Source organism: Semicossyphus pulcher, unplaced genomic scaffold, assembly GCF_022749685.1.
Source record: "Semicossyphus pulcher isolate SPU_LCO1_2020_fin unplaced genomic scaffold, fSemPul1.0.p SCAF_18, whole genome shotgun sequence".
In the NCBI taxonomy this organism is placed as follows: Eukaryota; Metazoa; Chordata; class Actinopteri; order Labriformes; family Labridae; genus Semicossyphus; species Semicossyphus pulcher.
The window spans coordinates 20,984,131-21,008,830 of NW_027211691.1; the positions used below are offsets into that span (position 1 = coordinate 20,984,131).

The 24,700-nt window shown below is 42.1% G+C and overlaps 1 protein-coding gene across 3 annotated transcripts in view; it reads right to left on the reverse strand.

Moving 5' to 3' along the window:
• myo3a (myosin IIIA) overlaps positions 1–24,700 on the reverse strand; it is a 67,547-nt gene that overhangs the window by 15,993 nt on the left and 26,854 nt on the right. The window contains exons 7-30 of one of the 3 annotated variants that reach the window (XM_069667250.1): positions 20,186–20,251; positions 19,895–20,050; positions 19,503–19,544; positions 17,719–17,815; positions 16,225–16,341; positions 15,765–15,869; positions 15,588–15,671; positions 14,096–14,298; positions 13,298–13,396; positions 13,066–13,180; positions 11,130–11,256; positions 10,621–10,831; positions 9,315–9,462; positions 6,738–6,891; positions 5,356–5,444; positions 5,120–5,249; positions 4,476–4,549; positions 4,192–4,233; positions 1,894–1,974; positions 1,573–1,778; positions 1,362–1,473; positions 388–550; positions 222–308; positions 5–128 (exon numbers count right to left, since the gene is read on the reverse strand). In XM_069667250.1, coding sequence (XP_069523351.1) covers positions 5–128; positions 222–308; positions 388–550; positions 1,362–1,473; positions 1,573–1,778; positions 1,894–1,974; positions 4,192–4,233; positions 4,476–4,549; positions 5,120–5,249; positions 5,356–5,444; positions 6,738–6,891; positions 9,315–9,462; positions 10,621–10,831; positions 11,130–11,256; positions 13,066–13,180; positions 13,298–13,396; positions 14,096–14,298; positions 15,588–15,671; positions 15,765–15,869; positions 16,225–16,341; positions 17,719–17,815; positions 19,503–19,544; positions 19,895–20,050; positions 20,186–20,251 — 2,832 coding nt within the window. Of the gene's footprint in view, positions 1–4; positions 129–221; positions 309–387; positions 551–1,361; positions 1,474–1,572; positions 1,779–1,893; positions 1,975–4,191; positions 4,234–4,475; positions 4,550–5,119; positions 5,250–5,355; positions 5,445–6,737; positions 6,892–9,314; positions 9,463–10,620; positions 10,832–11,129; positions 11,257–13,065; positions 13,181–13,297; positions 13,397–14,095; positions 14,299–15,587; positions 15,672–15,764; positions 15,870–16,224; positions 16,342–17,718; positions 17,822–19,502; positions 19,545–19,894; positions 20,051–20,185; positions 20,252–24,700 lie in introns of all 3 variants that reach the window. The other 2 variants (XM_069667249.1, XM_069667251.1) reach the window with 2 other exon arrangements.

Below are 24,700 nucleotides of genomic sequence, written 5' to 3' on the forward strand. Positions count from 1 at the left end.
AAACCGTTTTCCTTTGAAGTTTTTCCGTTCCTTGTGTCCTCTGTAGCGGGCCTGAATCTTGGTTGCAGCTTTGTTCTTCTCATCCACCAACTCCTTGTATTTCTTTTTTGCAAGATAACTCCGGCAAACTGAAGAAGACAACAAGGGAAACATTAATTAATTAAATAAAAACCAAGCTTAGAATATGTTGTATAACTGTAAGCATCTCAGATTGTCTTTACCAGCCTGAAACTGGATGATGAAGGCCTCAAACTTCACTTTGCTTTTGTCGTCAGCCACCCTCTTCCGAGCTTTATGGCCTCTGTAAGCTGCAGGGTGTGAATCAAAAATCAGAAACATTGCTTGATAACTTTTTCTAGCACATAACAGAGCGTGCACTTTACTAACCTGACTGCAGCACCAGAGCACTCTGCTCTCGCTCTTTTAATATCCGCCGGTATCGCTTTGCTCCCAGCCAGCCTCTCACGTACGCCTGCAGCAGGACGATGCGCTGTGTGGCCTGCTGCACCATCAGATTCAGGTGTTCAACGTGGTAGTATTTAAGGAACACCTGAGAGTGGGGACACATGAAACACTTAATTATTACCATGTAAAATTCATATTTTTAATCCCCTCTACAGGATTAACTACAGAGTTAGTGAATTGCTTGCTTCAAGACAGCACTAGAAAAGAGCACAAGCAAGTACTGCAGCCTCCCCTCAGTAAAGGTACACAATCCAGTGTCTCACAGTAATGTCACTACTTCTATCTACTTCATGTTTGCAGATTTGTGGAATCTTAATATGCAAGGCTCATGGCTTTAATGTGGGTAAAATAATCAGACTGTGTAATCAAAACAAAATCATATAGGCTTTATTTTTTGTTTGTGCTATTGGGAGGCTGTTGGTGTAAACGGCAGCTCAGTCTGTGGGGACTTGGCTTGGGAAGTTGTGGCTGGTTCAAGTCCTAGTACAGAGTTAGCATGGAAATAGGGGCTGGTGGCTGGAGAGGTGCCGTGTCATTTCCTGGGCACTGTCGAGGTGCACTTGAGCAAGGCACCAAATCCCTCACTGCTTGGGGCGCATGTCCATGTGCAGCCCCCTCGTGCTGACATCTCTCCATTAATGCATGTCCACAGGGTCCTGTTTGTGCATGTGTGTGTAGCATGTTTCTAATAACAGAGTGAAAACATTGAATTTTTCATTAGGGATTCATAAGGTACGTCTAAGGTACAACCAGAGCCAACCGTGGACGTCACAGATGCAGCACTGTCTGGATATCTGGGAAGTGTGCTCCCGCAATGACTGTTTATCGCCACAGGTGCCGCCAAAGAGAACGAAACTGAGATCTTCGAGATTACCACAAAAGATATCTCTACTAACCTTAGTCTTCCCCATCGCCCAGTTCTCCAGCTTGGCCTTCTCCAGTATTGCAGCACATGTTTCTGGAGTCACAGCCGGCTCCTCGTCAGCGTGGAAAGCCAGGATGTAGTACCTGCAATGGGCAGTTTAGTCAGCCGGACACTAGTTAAAATAAATAGTAAACATTAAGAAGGATCTATATTTCCTGATTCTTTTCTGGTGTAAAGCTGACCTCTTTATGAAGTTAGCAAACAGGATGCGGTGAGAGTAGCCCTGCCGTCTGATCTTGGCCGTCTCCAGGACTCCAGTGAATCGCAGCTGAACCAGGACCTTCTCCCGGTCAAACTTGTTGGCATGGCGGTCGTTGTTTGGTTTGATACAGCGCACGAAGTGAGGCTGCCCGGCCACCATCTTGGACAGCAGGTCCATCAGAGAGTACTAGAAACCCATCAGGCAGGTGATTAATAAAGTTGCTTATGTAACTATACTTTTAATGACTTTTGATGTCAATGTGAGTTAAAAGATCAACAACTAGAAGAGAAAACGATCTTACTCTGAAGTAGGAGGCTACAGTCTGCGTTCTCATGTTGGTGGTTTCTCTGGGGTGGTAGGGCGTGTCTGCAGGATCGCCCGGCTGAACAATGAAACATAAAACGGGTCATAATCACAATAATTCATGGAGTCCTGTATGTATCTTTCACATTTTAGTATAATGCATGTTAGGCAAACTGGTTAGTGAAGCACAGCAGGAAGGACAAATGAAGACACGGACTCAAAGGCGGACTCAGTATGACTGTTTGCATTTGTTCTTTGTCACCAAGAGGCACATGAAGCAAGCAATTTCTCTCAAGAGAGAATTTTAATTCTTAAGAAGGCTGCAAAATATCAAATAAAACTGGATAGTCAAAAATCACAAAGGGCCAAATCAAGAGTGCGGAGTGTACAAATCCAACTTTTCTGAAACTATTACTTTAAGAAAAGTAATACACAATTAAATATCATATAATTAAAATGAAATATATACACTTTATTCTTAAAAAGGGCTGCATCCCGCACATATTTCCCACCATTTAAAGAAGCTCTACATCTCATTCTCAGCACTATTACACCAGGGGGAACCAGATTTTAGTAAACCATCAGCCTATTACTGCTTACAGCATTCTGAAGGCTCATTGTGGCCCTTAAGAGCGGAGCCTTTGATGAGCTTTTTGTCTAACATATGCAGATGAATGGAAATAGATTCAGGAACTCATCAAACAGGCTGCATTTAAATGTTGCTACTGTCAATTGCTTTTAGGGGAGCAAACTGCCTGGAGCTTTCCTTCAGCGGGCACTGCAGTCGTTTACCGACACAATTTAAACAACTTCACTGAAGGAAGTCACGTCGTTTTTTTAAATTAAGTTTTATTTGGCCACTGGCAACTGACTGAGCTGATTATTGGATGCTTTGCATGCAAAATTTAAAGATTTAAATAACTTTTATTTAAGTATGAATCATAGAGCTTTAGACCCAACAGGGTTTTTAAACTGTGTATACAGCTCTGGAAAAAATAAGGGGAGACCACTTCAAATGTTCCTTAAATCAGCTTCTCTCTCTGCACGTCATGGCCGACCCAATCCAGATCTGAACCCCTTTGAAAACCTCCTGAATGTGATCAAGAGGAAGATGGACGGTCACAAGCCATCGGACAAAGACGAGCTGCTCCAAGAGCGGCCTAACGTCACCCAACAGCACTGTGACAGACTGCATGAGAGCATGCCAAGATGCATGAAAGCTGTAATCAAAAACCAGGTAATATAGATGTCTGAACTCTTCCTGAGTTTAACCATTAGTATTCTTTGTTTAAACATGAACACAAACTTGTTTCCTTTGCATTATTCCAAGTCTGAAAAATATATTTTTTGCATCTTGTGGTTATTTAAACCAGTCGTCATTTTCTGCAAATAAAAGATCTAAATTAGAATATTTTGTTTGTAAGTAGTGAGAAGTTCATTTTACTCAAACACAAACCTATAAATAGAAGAACCAGAGAAGAACATATTTTTGCAGTGATCTATTTTTCCGGAGCTGTACAATCAGAGGATTAATGAAGATGGAGGAGTTCCTGCAATTTTTCTATTTAAACATTATTAACATTTGCAGACTTTAAGGTAGATTTTAGAGCATACTTGACTAAATGTGCAAATAGCTAGATGTTGATCATGTAATCAAACTGTTGACATGTGTGGCCTTTTATTTGGTTTTCAAGTCTGCAGAAAACTTGCATTTACCCTTTATGGCCATTCAGTCTCACTTCAAAGAAAGAAAGCTGGATGACGTTCCCCTCTGGTTGTGGTGTGAGCATGTTTACTTTTTGGTTCTAAATGTCATGTTTTCTTCTGGTTATGTTGTACCTCTTTTAGTAAGTAGCCTTTTTTGGGGGTTGTGACACCTGCTCTCTCGAACACAGTGTTGACATTTCGGCTGGGGGAAGCTGCCTGCTGCAAATCCATGAATATCAAGCTGCTGTTATGATCAATTTACTTCAAGAAATTCTGATTTTAATCATTTACAAAACAGAATACTACTCTGGAAAGAAAAATGCAAATTCCTTAAATACAATTGCATACTTTTTACGGCAGCTGAGGTGCTAATTAGCATTCTACAAAGCAAGACCAACGTAAATAGTGATCAAATCCAGCTCTGCAAGATGAGTAGAGAATTATGTTACATCTACTGAGGCTCTAGCTTTTACTCACACTAATAAAAAATGTTGACGTACTTTTTAGGACATCTAGATTGATTAAGGGAGTTTACATAGGTTAAAACAACATCCATTCTAACACTAACTATATGGATTCTGTGTATTACCTCACTGAAAGAAAAAGAACTGTACAAGGTCAGCACTCCCATCTTTCCCGAAAGAAATGCAGAAACAGAGAGAGACAGAGCGTAGAGGGGAAAAGAAGACACAACATTTAACACATACAAAGTTTTAATTGCAGTACAAAAGGATTAGAAATGAAAACACTGAGACACGAGAGGATGAACTGTGACTGGAAAGCAGTTCCTGGCACTGGTAGAGAGAATAACACAGGGGGAAGTTCATGATGTCGGAGATAATACAGTGATAATGCAGACAGCGCTGTAAGTACCTTGGCAAAGTTGATGGTGCGTGACGGGGTCCGCATTGTGTTTACGCCTTTGCCCTTGGTGTGGGCAAGGTTGCCTGTGGAATAAATAAAGGGAGGATGAGAGTCAGTGAGCACCGATTTTCCTTACTGATCAGGGGAGAGTTAGCTTAGCCACACATGGAGGAATCATGCAGAAACAGGGCTGTATGTAACTAATAAAGTAACCCAACTGTCCTGGCTGACCCAGGTATAAACTTCAACAGTTGTAAAAAACGGACTCAGTGGAGCAGGTACCACAGGCGGACAGAGCTGTTCCTTTCCTGTGAGCTACTGTTGATTAAGAATGAAACAGTGACCCTCGATACGGCAGCTTTAAGAGTACTTTGAGAGAGTGATTATGCAATTATTGGATTTGTAATTCGATTTTGACAGAGCTGGCAGCCTGCTCCGCCAACAGAGGATTCTCTCGCTGCCAAGGCAAACCTATTACATCAAAAATCTGGCAAACAACAGAGGAAAGCCTCGCTCAAAAAGGTAACAATGGCCTGTTGTGACTCAAAGTACGTGTTGTGTAATTTGTTAAGAGCAGCGTGTAAATGCTTTTAAATGTTGTAGCAGAAACTTCTTTTTAATTCCTTTATGCATAAAATGGCTTTACAGTGTACCTGTTTTGGTGAGGGGATGGGTGACAAGCTTGCGAGTGAGCTCGTTCTCTGATGACCTCAGCAGCAGGATGATGTCGGCCGGTAGCATGTCCCTGTTCTTGGCCAAGAAGCCTGCAGCGTTGTAGATCACCTTAGAGTCCGACAGAGAGGGACAATACATATGTGAAGGCCAACATGGTTTCAAATAAAACGTTTTTTACGAATTTAAAACATTACTACAATCAAATATAAGTTACCTTTCCTGCGTAGTGGTGGATACCAAAGCCAAGGTCCACCCTCTTTGGTCTCCAGAAGCTTTTGGTCTTGAGGTTATCATCAAATTTATCTAAAATATCAAATAATACATTTGTTAAAGACCCCCCTCCAGTGAAGATCAAGTGTTTAACCTTGTAAACATCTCCATGTGGTGTTCTTCATGTGCTACAAGACATATCAGGGACAACATCAGCAGTCATCTCCATGGCTGGGCCTGTCTGCTTTTGAACTGCAGTGTACCAAGGACAGGCTGAACAACACGTTTTCAGATTGGCAGGTTTGAGACGTCACAAACCTAAGGAGCCAATCCCGTTAACGGACGGGGTGACGCTACGCATATCATTATGTGCAACCAATGGCAACCACTTCAGCGATGCGTGAGCCAGCTGTAACCGTCATCATCATTTTTTTCAAACTCACTACTGACTACTAACGTTAATGTTACTACTACTAATTACTACATTTCAAGCTAGCTAAGTTTCAACAAGTTGCCCTTAAACGATGGCAGAGACGTGTTTTGTTCTCGCAACGGAGGGGGCTGTTGGAAATGTGCATAGTGGGCGGGGCCTATGCAGATTTTATTTTGCAGAAAAAACACATCAGACATAATTTATTATTTCAAGCAGAGCGTTTTAAGTCTTAAAACATGAGTGGAGCTGGTCTTTAACTCGGCCTAACCACACTCAGACGTGTAAGTCCAACTAGATTTGGCAACTCAATACATTGCTTTGACTTTTCATTCCTTTGTTTCAGTTCAGGCCCACACAAACTCGCACATCACCCTACATGAGCCATGTTGTACCTGTAAGATGCATGGTCATCAGAGATTTCCAGAAGAGCCTGCTCTCTGCTAGACATCAAAACATTTCCAGCGGGCTACTTATGAAGTGTTTTAAGTAATGTCACCATCATTTCTGAAGATCATTTAACTGGATTAAGGATCTTAGTCAGCGAGCTAGTGAGCTTAGGTTAGCTCCCTAAGCCGTACAAGCACATGGGACAGGATTTACTCAGTGTTTTACCGCTTTTAATGGCCAGGTTTCGGAGGAAGAGACCTGACACAGCTCAAAAATAGAAGTGTAGATATCAGACTGACTAAAATGCCAGTTGACTCTGGGTCTTCTTGACTGATGATTTAAATGGTTGACTTTTTTTTGCAGCAATACCTGCAGCCACTACTGACATGTTCTGTAGGCTAAATCAACAACTCCTAACTCTGAAGCTCCTAATTATATTACACCTCTCAACTCATCTTAAAGCGATTGTATTTCTCTGAATACTCCGAAAAGAGCATGAATCTGTGTATAGATTTAGTAGCAATCCACCAACAGCTGTCAGGACATGTCATTGAGGAGGGACTGACCTACGAGGGTCTGGTCAGTGGCCTGTGGGAAGCGACTCTCCTCGTCCAGAAGTGAGAGCATCCCCATGGGCTTCTGTAAGAACAGGTCCAGGAGGGGCCGGTTGTCCTCATACTCGATCATCCGAGCCTCCACCTCCTCATTCAGGTACTCATCCTGGACACAAAAGGCAGAGACTGTGAATAGAATCATGGCTTTAGAACATTATTTAATTCCTCGATATAGGTCCAAATTTTCTTTTTTGTTCAGGCATGGTCAGCCCTGTGATTGACTGGCAATCAGTCCAGGCTGTACCCCGCCTCTCACCCAATGGCAGCTGCCTCCAGCCCCACCTCAGCCGTGAACAGGATAGTGGTAGTAATCACTATTAACATTACAGCAGGGGCGTGGATTTTTAGTACAGAAAGAGTCAGTAAGCTGTGGTGTGTTACGGCTGTATGTGCTTCCTCTTCTGTTTGTCCCTTCTCCCCTTCTGTTCTCAACTCTGCAGGTGAACCTTATTGCAAATGAAGTGCACCTGGCCTTGGGTCAGTACCCTATTTAAGACACCAGCACTAACATCAAGAGAGGCTTCTGGAGTGGGGACTGCTGGGGTTCTGCCTCTCAGACTGGGATTTTGTGTTGTTGTGTCCTAGTGGCTTTTGTTAGCCTTCAGTTAATTTGGTTGTTAGTATTGTCTATAATAAATCCCTTGGTTTTGGCATTTTTAAGGTGTTTCCTGTGAGTTTGTTGGGTCAAATGTGGATAGTTGTTAGCCCCATAGGGCCACCTTAGGGTGGGGCATAACAAATGGGGGCTCGTCCGGGATGCAGAAAAAACAGTCTGTGTGAAGAGCAAAAGCAAACGAAACGTAATGCACCTTGATTACATCACTACTCCCATCAGCGGCTATCTGATGATCATTTACCTTCTTATTAATCTCTGTAAACAGACATCTGCATGCTATTAGTTAACAATCCGCTCTAGATCTAAAATTCAACTGGAGTTAAATTATCTTGACACTGTGCCACGAAAGCCGTTCAGCATTCAGATTTCCCGACTTCCTCGAATGCATCAGAAATGATCGATCCGACCTCCGTTCAACAATCGAGCATTTTAAAAGTAGTTTTCTTCTCCTCTTGAGGACAGACCTGACAAAGCCTCATTTTTACTTTTAACTGATCTGCATCATGATGTTGAAATTTCAGCAAAGGTAAGACCCGTTAATTTAAGTAAATCACAAGAAAAACTTTGACTGTAAACAAGCACAGAGAAAAGGAAGTTGTTTATCACTAACCGCCGGCTACATGCCCCGGCATGTTCACAGGTGTCCCCAGAGGTTATATCGTTGTCAGACTATAGCCAGTGGGATCCAAGATTGGTGGTTCCACAAATGCAAGGGTCTTTCTTCTTGAGAAATCGGCTCAGTCAGTATTGTGTTGACTTACTTGAGGTATTTGATGACTTAACACTATTTTAATTCAAATCTGATGTAATATTATAAATGTAATACATTTTTTCTTGCCATTTACTGTTGTCATGGCTTTATGTTTTAATGCCATGCTTTGAATATTCACAGAGGCTAAACTTTACATTTAGAGTAATAAACTTAAAGCATCTGACATCATAATCAGCCAACCAATAACAGGCTGAAATGAATACCAGGATTTGTTTCCCCATGTTATATAACACTTGTTCACACACTGCCCTTTCCCCCTTTGGATTAAAACGGCCCACAGGGCGAAGTGAGCTCCCTCCTCGACTTTGTTCTCTGCTAACCTGATCACATCAGGTTGACTGACTCTCTGAGCTGCAAGTATGACTCAGCAACATTACTGGAGACTTCCATTGTAGGAAGAAAAGAACAAAATGGGAACAAACAACATCAAATCAACGTGCTTATTCTAGCATGAAGTGCACGCTGTGAAGGAAACAAGGCGCATTAAGAAATCTGCAGGGATGCTGACGGATTGGTACAATATGTAACAACATTTGTAAATCCATATGGAAACATGAGCGTGAAGGAGGGATGAATATGAGTCAGTGATACAACTTTTGCACACGTTTATGTTTCTTTAAATCTGCTTTATTTCACTGTAGATGTGACGTTTATAAACCTCAGAGCTCACCACAATTCCCTCATGCTGAGTATATACGGAGGCAGTATAGGACAAATGTATGTCTGGGCCTGGAGCCAACAATACCCAAGAGTGAGATTAAGTCAAACGCAAACTGTCTCCAACTCCTAATTGACCCTCGTTTAGGATGATTTATCGCTCCTCTCCATGGGTGAGACCAAATCATTTAACATTAGCAAACCATTCTCTGCCCCCTCAAGGCGAAACACACCCACGACAGTGCATAAAGGGAGAATCACGGACCTCATTCTCTCGTAAATAAAGACGGCAGCATATTTTACCCTTGCCGTCTCTCTTAAAGCTCGCAGTGACAAATGATGACATGGTATCACCATTTAGATGGAAATGAGGCAGTACCAAGGTGAAGAATGCATATAGACTGCTTTCCAGGAAGCGTTTAAGCACAATTGGAAGTGTTCTTTGATATAAGTCATAGTTTAGGGTGGATGATGAAGACTCTACCTGTTCCCAAGCAAAGATGTGCTGGTTGAAGTAGAACTGGATCTGCTCATTGGCGATGTTGATGCAGAGCTGCTCAAAAGAGTTCTTCTTGAAGTTCTCGAAGCCGAAGATGTCCAGGATGCCGATGTTCAAGCCCTTGTCCTCCTCTCTGAAGAAGAAGAAAAATGCAAATGTCGGTTCACTGAAATACGTTTATGTTTACTTTATTTGTGTCAAATGTCCCCTGTAGTTGAGCCTCTCCAAAGAACACATAAGCAAATATTATCAGTGAAAAAAAGGGCGACGCGGGGCGCTGTTTAGCTCAGTCGGTAGAGCAGGCGCCCCATGTACAGAGGCTACAGTCCTCGTCGCACTGATCGCAGGTTCGACTCCCGGTCTGCCGATCATTTGTGCATGTCATCCCCCACTCTCTACTCCCAACATTTCCTGTCTATCTTCAGCTGTCCTATAAAAAAATAAAGCCAAAAAAGGCCAAAAAAATAATCTTAAAAACAAACAAAAAAAAAAAGGGCGACGCTTGTCAAACCTCTACCTATAAAATCGTGGTTATAAAAATAGTGGTTTCTGCCTTTTCGCCATTCGACCTCTGAAAGTGAAGCATTCTCTGGTTATAGACTCTAGTTACAAGTTGCATATCTGTACGACCAATAAGTCAGCAGGTATTTTTTTCCTTCTAATTTTTTAATTTTTTAATCAAAGTCTAAATAAACATAATTTCCCCTTTTGCTTCCAGGTAAGTAGTTTATCTTGCTTATTGTGCTAAACTAAACTAGCTGGCTGCTGGTGAAAGCTTTAACATAAAAGGTGCAATAGAAGGGCGAGACACCTGTGTGTTAAGATTCTGGAAGCAAATATCGTCCAGTCTAAGTGACCTGCTTGACTCGCCATCTTTACTCCTACCTAATGACTCTTCTTTAGATTTCTATGTGCAGCAGAGGCGCACACTATGGGCTGGTCTCACTGCAGACAAGAAAATGTTGGCCTTGAGATGGCAACCGCCACATGCTGAAATACTTAAGTATAACTTAATGAAGTTAGTTTAATGTTTAATGTACAACATTTCATGCCCACCTAATTGCTGTTCAAATATTTCAGTCTAGAAAAAAGCAGTGGACCGACTGACACTGCCATCCGAAGAGCTGCTAGCAAGAAAAATTTGTTTTCTACACTTTTCTGGATATTTTAGAAAATTCTTCAGCAGAGTTGGCAGCGATCAAACTGTACTGTCATCCATGCACACTTTCTAAGACGACCTCATTCTGCATTCAGGAACACACCACATCCCATTTCCTGCTCCTGCTCTCACCCCAGGTTGCTGTCGGGTCGCAGCAGCGCGTTGATGCGGTTGACGATCCAGCTGAAGAGGCGGCCGTAGAGCGCCTTGGCCATGGCGTCCCTCACCTCCGCCGCCTTCTCCACCGTGTTAGGCCTGACGATCGTCTCTCCCCGGGCGACGACACAGTGGGAAGTCAGGGCTTCCTGGAGCTCGTCTGATCGGATGCACAGCAGTGAAGCCACTGAGGGGACATTAGATAAGGAATGGGATGGTAGAATGAGTGCAAGCAGTGCATGCAGGGAGTGCAAATGTGCAACCTTAACAACACTGTAACTTAAATTTGGAGATTGTAATAGCAGAGGTAAACAATGACTACTGCAGATATATGTTTAATCATCATGTTTCAGTAGAACTGCACTAGTCTTTATTTAATGGAGGGGAGTCTAAGAGGGAGAGTAAGGAATGGGGGTGTTGCACAGGAAATTCAGAGCTGATTTCATATCCTCATACACCACTCCTCTCTCACTCTCTCCTCTCACCGTTCTCCAGGACAGAAATGTTGGAGATGTTGCTCTTGTCTGTTTGATGCTCTGAGGCAACCGGAGAAAACTCGATATCACCAGAGTTGAGGATGGCAGCCAGAGTGCTGTAAACACTGCCCAGCTCCTGCAGAAAAGACAGACAGGTATTTCATTTAGAAAACTCTAGAGGCTGGGACACAGTTTGATATTACATTGATATCAAATACCTTCAGGTACATGTTACAACCTTCTGTACCTAGATGGAAATTTTGAAAAGTTCTGTATTGCTCTTTTTTCTTCTTCACACAATTTTCGAATACCAGAGCAAACAATGAATTCTCAGTTCCACAACTTTAAAATGAACTTAAGCAGTCATTGGGAAATAGGGCTGTCACTTCTCCCCAAAACCAAGTTTGAACAAATTCACTGTGATGGGTACGTAGTGGTACATGCAGCGCTTCTGAGGTGCGTTGGTGTTGAGATAATCGGTTCTGCAGCATGGTCTTATACTAGAAGGGTAGCTCTGTTTTGGGAAGAGCAAAGTGCATGAGAGTGAGAGAGAACGGAAGCGTGTGTGCACGAGTTATGTGAAGCCTACGACTCCTAAAGACTTGCGCTCTCGTGTCTTGCTTGCTGCATGCTGCTTGCGTATTAAAGTGACGGGAGTTAACCCCGAAGCTAGCTACAGCTTCGGCCCTGGAGCAGAACACCAATAAGTCTCCCCTGTGCTTTCTGACTACGGTCGGGACGCTGAAGCAGTAAAGGTTAACAACGACTTGGCTCGTTTGTTTCCTCCATTAGTTTGTAGCAGGCAGAGTATTATCACCATCTGTTGGAACACAAGGCACACTACTTTACAGCGAGAGACGCTGGAGTGAAATACTACCGTTTTCCAGTCAAGGACATTGATCGCTACAGGCAACGGCTCAGAGCGGTATAGAAGCCGAAATACGACGAGAATATACCGGTGGATCGTCTAGTGAGCTCCCTGGCCTCCACCAGATGACGTGTTTTACGTAGTCTGGCAGAGGTTTTCCAGGGCCTCCAATAGCGTCCTCCAAAGGCACAGAGCAAAAATGCATTTTCTTTCCTACCATAATGGCATTAGCTCCCCATAATAGCATGATAGGACTGAGGTTGAAAATTGGCGAACTGGCCCTTTAGGAGCAATTTGGTCCCCCAGTTGTTGCATGTGAGAACTATGAAGGCTAAAGTTTTAGAGGACTTTATGTTTTATTTCCGGTCCTGATGACAATGGTTTGTTTTGAATAAATATACAAGCTTGTTAGCTAGCATGAGCTTAGTTAGAGAACAATTTCATTCAAATCTTATATCTAAATGAGAAACAAATAGGTTTGACATATCATAATGTGATGAGCTGAGCACCAGAAATGTCAACACATGTATGATTTGAAAGTTTACATTAAATTAAAGCCTTTATTCACATTTGGAGGACATTTATATATCTGTCAACTCATGCAAGAATAAGCAGTATCTGTCTGAAAACCACGTTTCAAAAACAGATAAACGTGCCTCAAAGATCCTCTTCATACAACCTTTGATTTCATGCAAGACAAGAAGTAGGTTGTTTCTGCAGCACTGCCAAGTGATTACAGGATAAGTACTATTGACGTGCGGATCCCAGAGGCAATCAGTTCTCTGGGCCTCATTAGCCTTCACAATGCCGACAGCTGACTGTCTACATGTGCCTGCAGCTTCATGCTCATGTGAGCCATGATGAACAACATGTACTAAAGCTTTTCTCGTGTTTTTTGAAAGCCCACTTATAAACATAATTGTTTACATGTTGTCTACACTGATTTTCTTCCTTTCTTGTATAAAAAGGATTGTAAGACAATGTCTGTGTGAATGTTAGGATGAAGGTTATTCTGGTAAACCTTGAGGGAAGGCCGCTTTCAGCTTGGTGCCCAGTAATTAATGCAGCAGTTTGTACCTCCAGGGTGAATCCAATGACTTTGAAACACTGCTCCACTGCATCAAACTGCTCCTTGTAGAAGCTGTTGCTCACGATGTCAGGCCCCAGTTTAATCTGCTCGTTACACAGATACCTGCAGATCACAGAGGAAACAAAAAGATCAGGGCTGCGCTCGCGGAAAGTAGGAGGTCAGCTGTGTGAGGAGACAATAACAATGTACAAGAGTAGGGCTAAGGAACATCAAACCTACTTAGGTGCTTTGCTGTCGGAGAGCTTGTAGTGGGCTAGTTTCTTCCTGTCAGCCAGGCCTGCATAAATGTAATAGAAGATGTGGAAGTTCCTCTCCCCTCTGCGGAAACACACAGATGTAGCTTGGAAAATTCAGGTCTTTAGAGCGTAAGACATGCAAGGATTTCATATAAATCATCTTTTATCATATGAAAGACAATAAAGAAGCAGGAAACGACAGAGGCTAAAAGCTTAATAGGACAACGGCAGGACATAGCTCTCAATAAATCTCAAAAACACAAGTGTACCACAGAGGAAATTAAGTATGATTTTCTCTTTGAAGCATAAAAAAAGTCCCTGTTATTAATCATGTTTGTAATCCCTCCAGAATTAGTATCTTAAAACAGGCTTAAGATGTTTGTAGCTACACACAATGCCTGCAGCCAAATCAAAACCTTCGACCTGTGTGTCTGTTTCTAACACAGTAATTGAGTCTGCCTTTGAAGTTCCACTAAGGATACCTGCAACAGCACAATCTCTGATCAAACAGGAAATAAGCTAGCCCCTCCACTTGACCCCCTCCGTTCCCCAGACACACGATAAGAAGTAAAGATGGATTGACTGGAGTGCAGGTTGGAGGCGAATGCCACCAGTTTCAGATGCAGAAGTGAACGTCAAAGACAGAGTCCATTACACACACTGATCCCTGACCAGCAGGCTGAATAAATAACCTGATGTAATTTAAATATATATGGATGTTTTTGTCAAATGAAGGTCACAACAGTGCCAAGTGTCCTGATGGAACAAGGATGATACGTACACGGCCTGGTGGATGACTCTGGATTTCTCCAGCAGGTACTCGGATATTTGCGCTCCGACCACAGTTCCTCCGCAGGTGAACTTCATCTCCAGGTACTTGCCAAAGCGGCTGGAGTTGTCATTGATGACGGTGCAGGCATTCCCGAAAGCCTCCACCAGGCTGTTGACGAGCAGGATCTTCTCCTGGAGCGTCCGATTATTGGCCTGAATAAAACATTATTCCTGCTTAGTAACTGAGATATCGATATAGTGGAAGCAATCTTTTTTTCAAGAAACTATGCATGCGTTCCCAACATGTGCCTTTTAATTACACCTGTCACATGTGATACTGACATTTCTTATTTCATTCCTGTATTGCTAAAAGTGAATTATAATGGAGCTGTCTTTTCAATCACTTGGCAGATCCAGTCTGGCATCAGCTGGAGCGGCAAACACACTAGTTATCGGACGCTGAAATTGCCTTGACAGAGCATTTTATACAGTATATTGATTTTCTAAATACCCACAGTTGGCTGTAGGTGCACAGGTGGCAAGAGAGGACACACACATAAAACCGGAACACTGTAGTTCTGTCCTGTTATATTTTCTATGCAGACTATATTATTTTCTGATATCCTGTCAGTCTGAGAAATATTCTTGACCTCTTACAGCTGACTGTTAAGTAAGGGATAAAACCCAACCAGGGTCCACTATCAGGAGTTAATGGAAGATGTTGATGCCATTAATTCCCCATAATGGACACCTCATGGGGTATTATCCTGCTTATACCTTGGTCACTCACCTAGGAAAAAACATAAGTTAATGGTCTTAAGGACCGGCTCCAGTCATGTTTTAAATCATATAAAATGCTCTACTTGAAAAAATAAATTGTGTCTGATATGTTTTTTCTGCAAAATACGTTTAATGACCTTAAAAATCCTCCCAAGGCATCTTCTCCATCATCAAAAATTCCCCAATCTGCATAGTCCCCGCCCACTAAGCACATTTCCAACCGCCCCCTCCGTCGTGAAAACAAAACACGTTTCTGCCATCGTTTAGTGGCAACTTGTTGAAACTTAGCGAGCTTTAAATGTAGTAATTAGTAGTAGTAGTTAGTAGTTGAGTGTTACAGCTGGCTTGCGCATCGGCAAAGTGGTTGCCATAGGTTACACATAATGATATGCATAGCGTCACCCCGTCCATTAACAGCTCCTTAGGTTTGTGACGTCTCAAACCTGCCAACGTGTTGGTCACGTGATGTCTTGTAGCACATGAAGAACACCACATGGAGATGTTTACAAGGTTAAACACTTGATCTTCACTGGAGGGGGGCTTTAACTTTTCAACCACCATAACGCCTGTTCACCTGAAGGTTGAACAATGTCATTATTGTTTACCTTTTTGCTTGCAGCATCAGTATACTTACTTCCTCATGTTTATATTTGTTTGATTCTGTGTGGTTTTAAATTGCTTTTTTAATAATATACCTCTGCCACAGACAATTTATGACTCACCTTCCCAAGAACTGTCAGCTGCTGCACTAACAGATGAGCGCTCTCTGTTTTGCCAGCTCCACTTTCCCCACTGATCACAACACACTGCTCACAGAGAGGCACAAAGACGATTGTGAAGCTTATAATAAAAACAAAACACAGTGTAAAGGTCATTTCAGTCCATTAGTTAAGACGGACCTGATCTGCGTTGTATGACACCATGGACTGGTAGGCAACATCTGCCACAGCGAAGATGTGTGGCGGGTTAGCTGTGCGCTTTGCTCCGATGTATATCTTAGTATACTATGAAGAGAAGAATGAGAGGACTTTAAACATGTAAACCATTTCATGAATACAAATGTTTGACAGTATGACCTTACAATACATTATCTTTCTGTTCTGGGAGGAGAGGGAAAACGGCTGCTAACTTGAGGCAAAGAAAACATAATGATTGATTGAAAACAAAGTCAGTGAGGTATGGCAGAGGAAGGGAAACAGGTGCAGTGTTGTGTGTGGAGGTGAGGCTAAATGGGATGCAGCCGAGTGAAGAACTGCAGAGGCACTAATGAGATACGCCGGGCTACATTCAGTGCATTATTGACCACATGTACAAGCACAGGTGCAGAAAAGAAACACAGAAATCTATATGAGCACAGACCTGAGGAGTGTATATCTCCATCTTATGGAAAGGGTTGACTGCGATGAGGATGTCTCCCACATACGTGTAAATCTGATCTCTTCCATAGCGGCCCTGAAGCTGCTCTGTGACTGTGTTCTGAAAAAAGCAACGAGCATGATTCACACAACAGGTACAACAAATTAATACCTAGATCATTGTCAGAAGCGTTTCATGAGAGACAACAAGCGGTACTTTAGCTCGCGTCCTGCCTCAAGTCAAGGCCTGTGACGCCTGTTACGTCAATGTATTATCTTCATGTCATATGGTGATTAATCTGCTGTCTTCTCGCTGCCTGGACAGGTACATCAACAACAGCAGGGGCGGCGCCGCCTCCCTCATACCAACAGAGCTCCTCATCTTGAAAGATGTTGAAAATATCCGCTGGCAACTGAGACTGATTGTATCATTCAATACGTCAATGCAGCGCTCAGATTTGATGAATTGCTCTAAATGTTATTTGTGCAACAGATGCTGCTGTGCATTTCTCACTGTAGTTGTTCTATGGACCAACCTGAGTAATCCAGGAAAATGATGCTGAATGTTCTTGTTTGTATATTTAGCATACCCTGAATGCAACTGACCCTTCGCTAAGCCCCTCCCTTGAACGGCCTCTGTCCAATCCTATGTTAGCAACTGTAACTAGGTGCAGGAGGCCTGTCAAGCTTTCAGAGCAGGGAGAAATTTCGCTTTTCCGAAGCCAAACACTCGAGAGGAGAGATTAAAGAGATTAAAAATTGTGGAAGACAATCAACTGGTCTCTGCTTGCGACCCTGTCTGGTCTTTGCTACCACCACTGATGATATCGTAACAGCCATTACTTTACCACGCCATTGTTGTGGCAAACTTCTGCAGGATTTTGTCGGGCTTTCCCGTTGTGCCTTTAGGAGATCCAGTCTACGGATCAAGCCCACGATATGCGAGCAGTATCCTGACGCGCTTTAAACAAAATGTGGGATAGTTTAGTTTTGCTAGCAACGGGCTAAAACATATTAGATAATGGAAGTTATAGGGGGTCATAACTAAACATTAGCTTAAAATAAAACAATATATTGACTTACCCTGCTGTGCAAGAACATTGCTGTTCCTGTATATGATTGTCCTTAACATGAATTGTCGTGGTCTGTCGACTTCTCTCTGATATTTGGGAACTAAATTTGCTATTATTTCCCTTGGAACATCTCTCACTGTTGTAGCTGAAAATGCCATAATATTTACATGCCGATGCAAAAGCTTGACAGGTGTAGCAACAGTAACTAAGGGGGCGGGACTTAGTGAAGGGTCATTTGATAAGCAAGCAAATTTCCACAACTTCATAACACAAAACATCTTCACGGGGTGTACAAAAAAAGGAAATCCAAAAACTAGTTTTACAGAATACAGAGGATCTTCTGTCGACTGTGAGAGCAGCTCTGCCCTCATGAATAAAAAGAATGGTTTGTTATTGAGACATAAACAGTGCTTTGTTGTTTTTACCTCATCTAGAACTTCTAGAGTGGCGAGGTCCTCCACCTCATCTGGGTCACTCGGCGCCTTCATGTGGCTTCCTCTTTTAGTGTGAATGCGTTCATGCCTACAACTCACAAGAGTCTCAATCAGGTCTCTTGCTGAGCAAAGCAAGCAATGTATATGCTCTACATGACAACGTTGGTAATCTAAATTCAATTCAATATGTGCACATACTGTAGCAGTGCATGGTATTTGCTGAGGCAAAACGGAACATCCCGTCTCTTAATACAAACCCTGACACAATGTAAATTCAATCAGCACTTCAACTAGATAAAGATCTAAATGTAAATATAATGCTGTTATAGCCCTGCTCATTAAATATAGGGTCCACCAATATGCAGTTCCCGTTCTCCTGCAAGACTCCTATGAATAAGCAAACTTAAACCAAGTGCAGAAACCTGACTGAAATACATCACATCTTAATCCATGTTAAATCTGCTTCACTAGCAGATCAGATCATTCAGTACACCAACCGTGTGATGTCTGCTTACTTGTAAAGTGTATCTACTGTGGAAACTGTACACAGAGGCGTCCATGGATGATTACATCTGATTTCCAGCCACATCAGAGAGATGTATTATGATTAGGGATGGGTATCGAGAACCATCATTTTTTGATACCGGTACGTGACTGGTCAGTACTGAAAGTACCGATAAGCTCATGTACAAACGGTGCTCCTAATGGTATTTAAAGTTAACATTCTGTCTTTTCATTCTAACGTAGCTGGCATCCATCACCCCTAGTGATGACGAGTCCAGGTGGGTCCGATGGCAATGCTTCAGATGGGATTATCCAAACTAAAAACGCAGTTAAAACCCAGATTTTTTATAAATAAGCCAGAAGTTATTCTGTCACTGTTGTTAGCTTGCTGCCTCTGCCTCTCCTGTCGCGAGCAGCTTCTCTACACATGCTCGTAAGAGAAACACAGACACAGACGTCTGCGGGTACATCCCTCCTGTAAAAGCATTGATTAAGAAGCGACCTCTCTTGTTAAATATGGACCTTGTTCTGGCGCTGTTTAAGAAGATTCTAAGTGCAAAAATATAGTAAAAGATTTACTTCACTGCGGTGGAGTCCAGTTGGTTTAGGTTCGCTAGTATCTGACAGCTCGTCTAAGTGTGAATTTTGAGTTGCAATGACAGCCAGAAAACTATTTTTGTATCGCTAATGATTGCTACTGTTACTACATTTACTGTTAATGTTAAGTGTTGTTACTGTAGGAAGATGACCACAGCCCTTAACCCCAGTTACAACTCCCCTTCCAGAGGCACATTATCAGACACCCTAATAAAGACTTAATGGAGAGTTGTATCGATAAGCAGTATCGGTATTGATACCGGTATCTATAAAATCCTAACGATACCCATCCCTAAAAATTATGAATTATCAATTAATCTGAAACTCTTTGATGATTTCTGGTCATGTTTCAGCTCATTAACTACTTAAGATAGTCAGCAGCGAAGGTCATAATCCCGGGTACTCTACAGCATCAAATGGTTAATGGACTGCTTTCATATAGTCGAGAGAAAAGGTTAGAAGAACACAAAGGTAAAAGTTACAACAACGTGTTACAAGACAGACAACTATGTTAATGATGGGTGGCAGCATGTTTACAACCTAAAATCAGCCCATGTAGTTGATTCCAAATACATGTTCGATCACAACTACAGCAAGAGCTCTGCGGGCACTAAGAAGAAGCCAATAATCATCTACTCCTACTGTTGCATAAAGGTCACATAGGCATGTTTTACCTGTCATTACTGTCTTTGCGTCTGTCTGTCTTTCCATGATGGCTTAAACGACAGAAATAGGATTAACATTTCATGACCGTTCGGGCAATACACACTTCCTGGGCCAACATTTTGACTCATACTGTGCAGCCGGCGCCCTGAGTGGAGCTGGAGCAGGATTGAGCTGCTGTTTATGTGAGGGGGTGACAGGGCTTGTAAAACATCCAGCAAGGAGGGTAATTTGGATTATACTGACTGCAAAAGTTAAGCTGCAGCCTAGCATATGAAACCCACTGACAGGGAGGAAGTTTTATAACAAAATCTATCACTTTATGGTGTGTGAGTATTCTGCAAGACCAATAGGAGAAGCACGACTTCTTATATGTCAGAAATACATATAGAAAGGACAGTACCTTGTTTTCTCAATGACTCCTATTTGTTGGTTGAGGTCTATGAGTTCAATCAATTGTTTCGCCAGGATTTTCTCTCTGCCAACAATCTGTTTAATGAACACATGCTGGAGGAGGTCTAGCACATTTGGTCTCAGCTCAAAGTCCTTAATCAGACATCTGTAGGGGAGGAAGAAGAAAAGACAGCGGAGGCGGAGTGCAATGAATTTCTTGGATTGATATTCAAAGGGGGCTGGTTGTGTACCATCCTTGTAAATATCTATTATTCACAGAGGCACTAGAAGCCACACTCACTTGCAGATGAAGTCATTAAAGTCGTCTGACCAGAGCTCGGGCTGGTGGAGGGTAGGCGCGGGATTCCTGTTAAAGAAAGGAATGGAAAAAGATAAATGGAAAGATAAGATGAGATGGGATTTACGCAGGCGGGGGCGGAGAACAAAAGGCCGAGGCACGGAGTGGAACGATGGAGTGAAATCTTAACTATTCATCATCGAAGACATCCAGAGGTGTTTCTGCGCTGGCATAAGGCAGTAACAAATGACCCTCCACCTGTGCAGCAGGGTGGTAATGATACAGCGGATTTTACGGCAGAAACGCAACAGTCAGTTATGTTGGATATCAGAAATTAAACTACATCTTAAAGCTTGGTGTGTATCCTGTAAAAAGGCTCAATTAAACAGACAAACTCTGTTAAAGGGTCAAGCAAAACAAGGCCCAACAGACCTCGAACAAATGAGCCAATTTGCTTTAATTCCTTTTGCTTTCATTTAAGACGGTTCCTGGCGAGCGGTGGGAAGTCAATGCTGCCTGCTAATGCACCGGTGCCTTTTTCACTTCGGCTCTGGCAGCAATAAATTGGTCTAATGAGAGGGCATACATCTCCTGTTTATCACGCCACACACCCAATAAAGACAGCAAAGGCATTTATTTGAAGTCTGTTCTGCTAATGATGTGGTTATTAAAGTGTTTTTCTTATCTGGAAGACAAACAGGGTCACATTAGACATTATAAACATAACTAATACAAGTCTTAATTCCCTGAATAGATATGAAAGAATGCATTCTATTTCTATCCTGTTTGAACCCCTCTTATCCAAGTAAACTTTGTTTTTCTATCCACTGTGTTCTGTGGTAATTTGCCTTTGTATAATATGCAGGCTAATCATATCTTCTCTTCAGCACATAATGAAGGATAAAAGCTTAAATCTTAACACTTGGGCATAATTAGGAGAGAACTTTTAATCTTTTACCTGCTTCAGAGCGTGACACTTTGAGCAGGGATTTGACTTATGTGAGTTCACTGTCATCCCAATCCCTCAATGCGTGTCTCCGTTTCTGTCTTAATTTTAATGTGATAATCTCGAAGATCTGTTTTGTTCTCTTTGGCAGCACCTATGGCAATAAACGGTAATCGCAAGAGCACACTTCCCAGATATCCAGACAGTGCTGCATGTGTGACGTCCAAGGTTGGCTCCGGTTGTAACCCTTGATTTTTCCTCGCTTTCCTTTTCAGACTGTTTGCTTCATCTGAGCGTCAAATTTGTTTCTTTTTCTTTTCACTTATTTTTGAAGTTGTATCTGTAGTCATCCATCTTTTCTTTGTTCAGCCATAGTAGATTACTGTTTACTTGCAACACTTGCAGAGAGCGGAAATGCAGCCGCTTAGCTCCGCCTACCCTCTCTGGCAGACCAACCACTGCTGGCTGATGGAAAACGCGTCACTAACTGGGCACCACTTGCGATTTTTTTACGTGAAAGTCGCCACAGACAACCAGTCTGTAATACTGCAAATGCAAAGGCTTTCATCAGCGGGCCATAGGCTCAATCACCATTGTGTTGCCTCATTCTGCGATAGATAGCGACTTAACAGACATTTATTTTAAATGAAAATCTTTACGATTATCACTTTATTACAGAGTTAAAGAGAAAGCCAGACAAAGACAGAGAATTAACTTTCTAACCTCGATTTCCTTCAGACTAAATTCCAAGCAGTAGCTAGCAGGAATTCCCTGTGTGATCTAACCCCAGCCAACTAGTCATATTACTAGTTAACTTACTTGTTAATAACAGCTAGCTTCCAAGCTAGCTTATATTTTATTTAGACTAAATCCAAAGTGCAGCTAGCATCACAGCCATGACTTGACTTTGTGAAAAAATCCAAGCTAACGAGCTAGCAGCAAGCTACTTAACATGGAGCATGAGAAGCCAAACCTGAACATTAAAAAGGTAGTATGTGCTGCAGGAACACTGTAAGGGGTTATATTTGACTGTACTGGTGTATATAATGTGTTGTCTTGTGCAGGGTCTACGTAGTAAATCCTGTAAATAACAGCATTAAGGGACGACAAATGTATTCAGGCATTGTGGGAAACACGTCAAAATAAGTCTTTTTCTTTTTGGTACCATTTAAGCATAATCTAATTAAATAAGACATGATGCCTGTCGGATAAATGCCCTCAGCGTGGCTTTTTCAGAGACAGTGCTTGACGAATGAACCCGGAGCAGAGAGAGGAGGGGAGTAAGGAGTGTGAACAGACAGCCTGAAGCTCTGGCTGCAGCAGTCACATAGATTGTGAGAAAGCTGTGTGACGGCTCCTGGGGAGCGTGACCCCCAGAGCAAACACGCAGGACAGCGGTGACACAGGAGCGGACAGTGTGTGTGTGTGTGTGTGTGTGTGTGTGTGTGTGTGTGTTTGTGTATGTGTGTGTCTTCAGGAGCACACCGTTTCAGAGCAGTGATGGACAAAGTGCTGTGCTGTGGAGCTGACAGTGACAGTAAGTGCTTATGCAGCTCTCGCACTCGAATCAGGAGACGATAAACAATTATTTTCCACCTTCAGCCAACAATACATACAGATGAAAAAAGGCCGGCTGTGCTCTTAGCCCCACACAGCAGGACGAAAGGGATCAGTGCCATGAGAGGAGGGGTTTATGGATAAACCCCTGCGAGCAGGAAAAAGCCATTTGAAATGAAAAGGCTGTACTTTGTCTGCTGACAGCGTGTGTGTGTGTGTATACAGAGAAGAAAATCACTGCGTTGGGATGCAGGAGATGGACGTTCTGGACTGCAGTACAACTACTGTGTATTACTCCTGTCTTTACATCCTGCAAGACCGTGTCGCAGTGAATGGAAAATTGCCTTGTTTTACCTCTACTGTTATATTAAGGTTGTGTAGGTTGCAGTGTAAAATTTTTGCTGCTATTTTAGATTTAGATATTTAGATATAGATATTTTAGCTTATTAGTTTTGGCACATTTTAGTAATTTTTACGCTTTATAGTTTTAGTCTAGTTTTAGTCAATGAAAACTCAGAATATTTAAGTCCAGTTTTAGGCAATAAAAAGTCACATTTTCGCCATTACTTTTAGTCAAAACACTCCTCTTTTTAAACTAATTCAATCAGCGTGATACAGGTTCAATCTGCCGTCCTTACATCAATTGTTTTCTTAAGATGTTCTGCACGGGTAATATAGATCCTCAGCTGAGATTATATGTACATGGAAACTTCTGGAAAGTAACGTTACGCATGTAAAGCCACAGAATCAAGCCGTGCAGTTACAGTAGCTGTGGCTCAGTGGTAGAGTCGGAGGTTCGATCCCCAGCTCCCTCAGGCTACATGTCAAAGTGTCCTCGGGCAAGACACTGAACCCCAAACTGCTCCCGGTGGCACAGTCAACGGGTATGAATGTGATATCTGATTGACAGTTACGTAGCAGCCTCTTCCATCAGTGTGTGAATGGGTGAAGATGATATGTAGTGTAAAAGCAGCTTTGATTGGTCGCAAAGACTAGAAAAGCGCTATGTAAGTACAGTCCATTTACCATTTACCACATACTGCACATTCCTCTCTTGCCTTATTTACAGCAGCAGTGTTGGTATTTACTGTTAAAACTTTTTATATATTCATCATCCCTGCTCATTTAAACAGTCTGACTGAAGCAGACAGCCGGTCATCGCTCCTTTTTGTGCGGAAGAGGCGTCAAATGATGCGCAACACGCTCTTTTTTCTGTGAGCACATTTTAGTCCTGTCTCGTCAGCGAAAACAAAACATACGTGTCATCAGAGTTTTATTATCAACTATCTATTTGTAGCTCGTCAACGTCTCGTCTTCGTCATGGAAAAAAGGTTGTTGACGAACATTTTTCATCCTAATTTTCGTTAATGAAATGAACACTGGTAGGTTGCATCTTTAAAGTGTTGTAGTAACAAAACATTACAAAATTATCAATCAATGAATAAAATTAATCCAACGACAGAAAATGCATAAAAACAATAATAATGTGTTTATATTTTAAGCAAATATCACACTAGTTTCAGCTTTCTAGATGTGAAGAGTATGAAAGCTAAAGAAAGTTCAAATGACCAAAAGTTGTGTGGAAGGTAAAGAAAAATGTTTGAACTTGAAAGTATGTGAAAATTGTGGGTTTAGTAAATAATAACCTGATGCAGTTACAACTTGTCACAAAGCTACAAAATTATCTTCCTAAATGCTGCTCCCTCAACTTTGGAGATGCAGACGAGAAGTGCTCATGCTTGTTGTTCTACTTTGGTAAGTTGTTGCCAGTTTACTACGATACAAAACATGCTTGCTTTCAATTTCTCAGTGGGTGCTGTGATTTTTCAGCCGATAGGTTGTAATTATGAAGTCACCATCTTTAAGTGAAGAGAGAGGAAGAAGTCGAGACGATAAAAACAGCTTTGTTTCTGTATTTTGACATTGGCATTAATCATTTATATCAAATTAAAGGCTACAGAAAAATAATAAGAGAGATGAATATAAAGAGGGCGGTTAATGTATCCAAACATTAA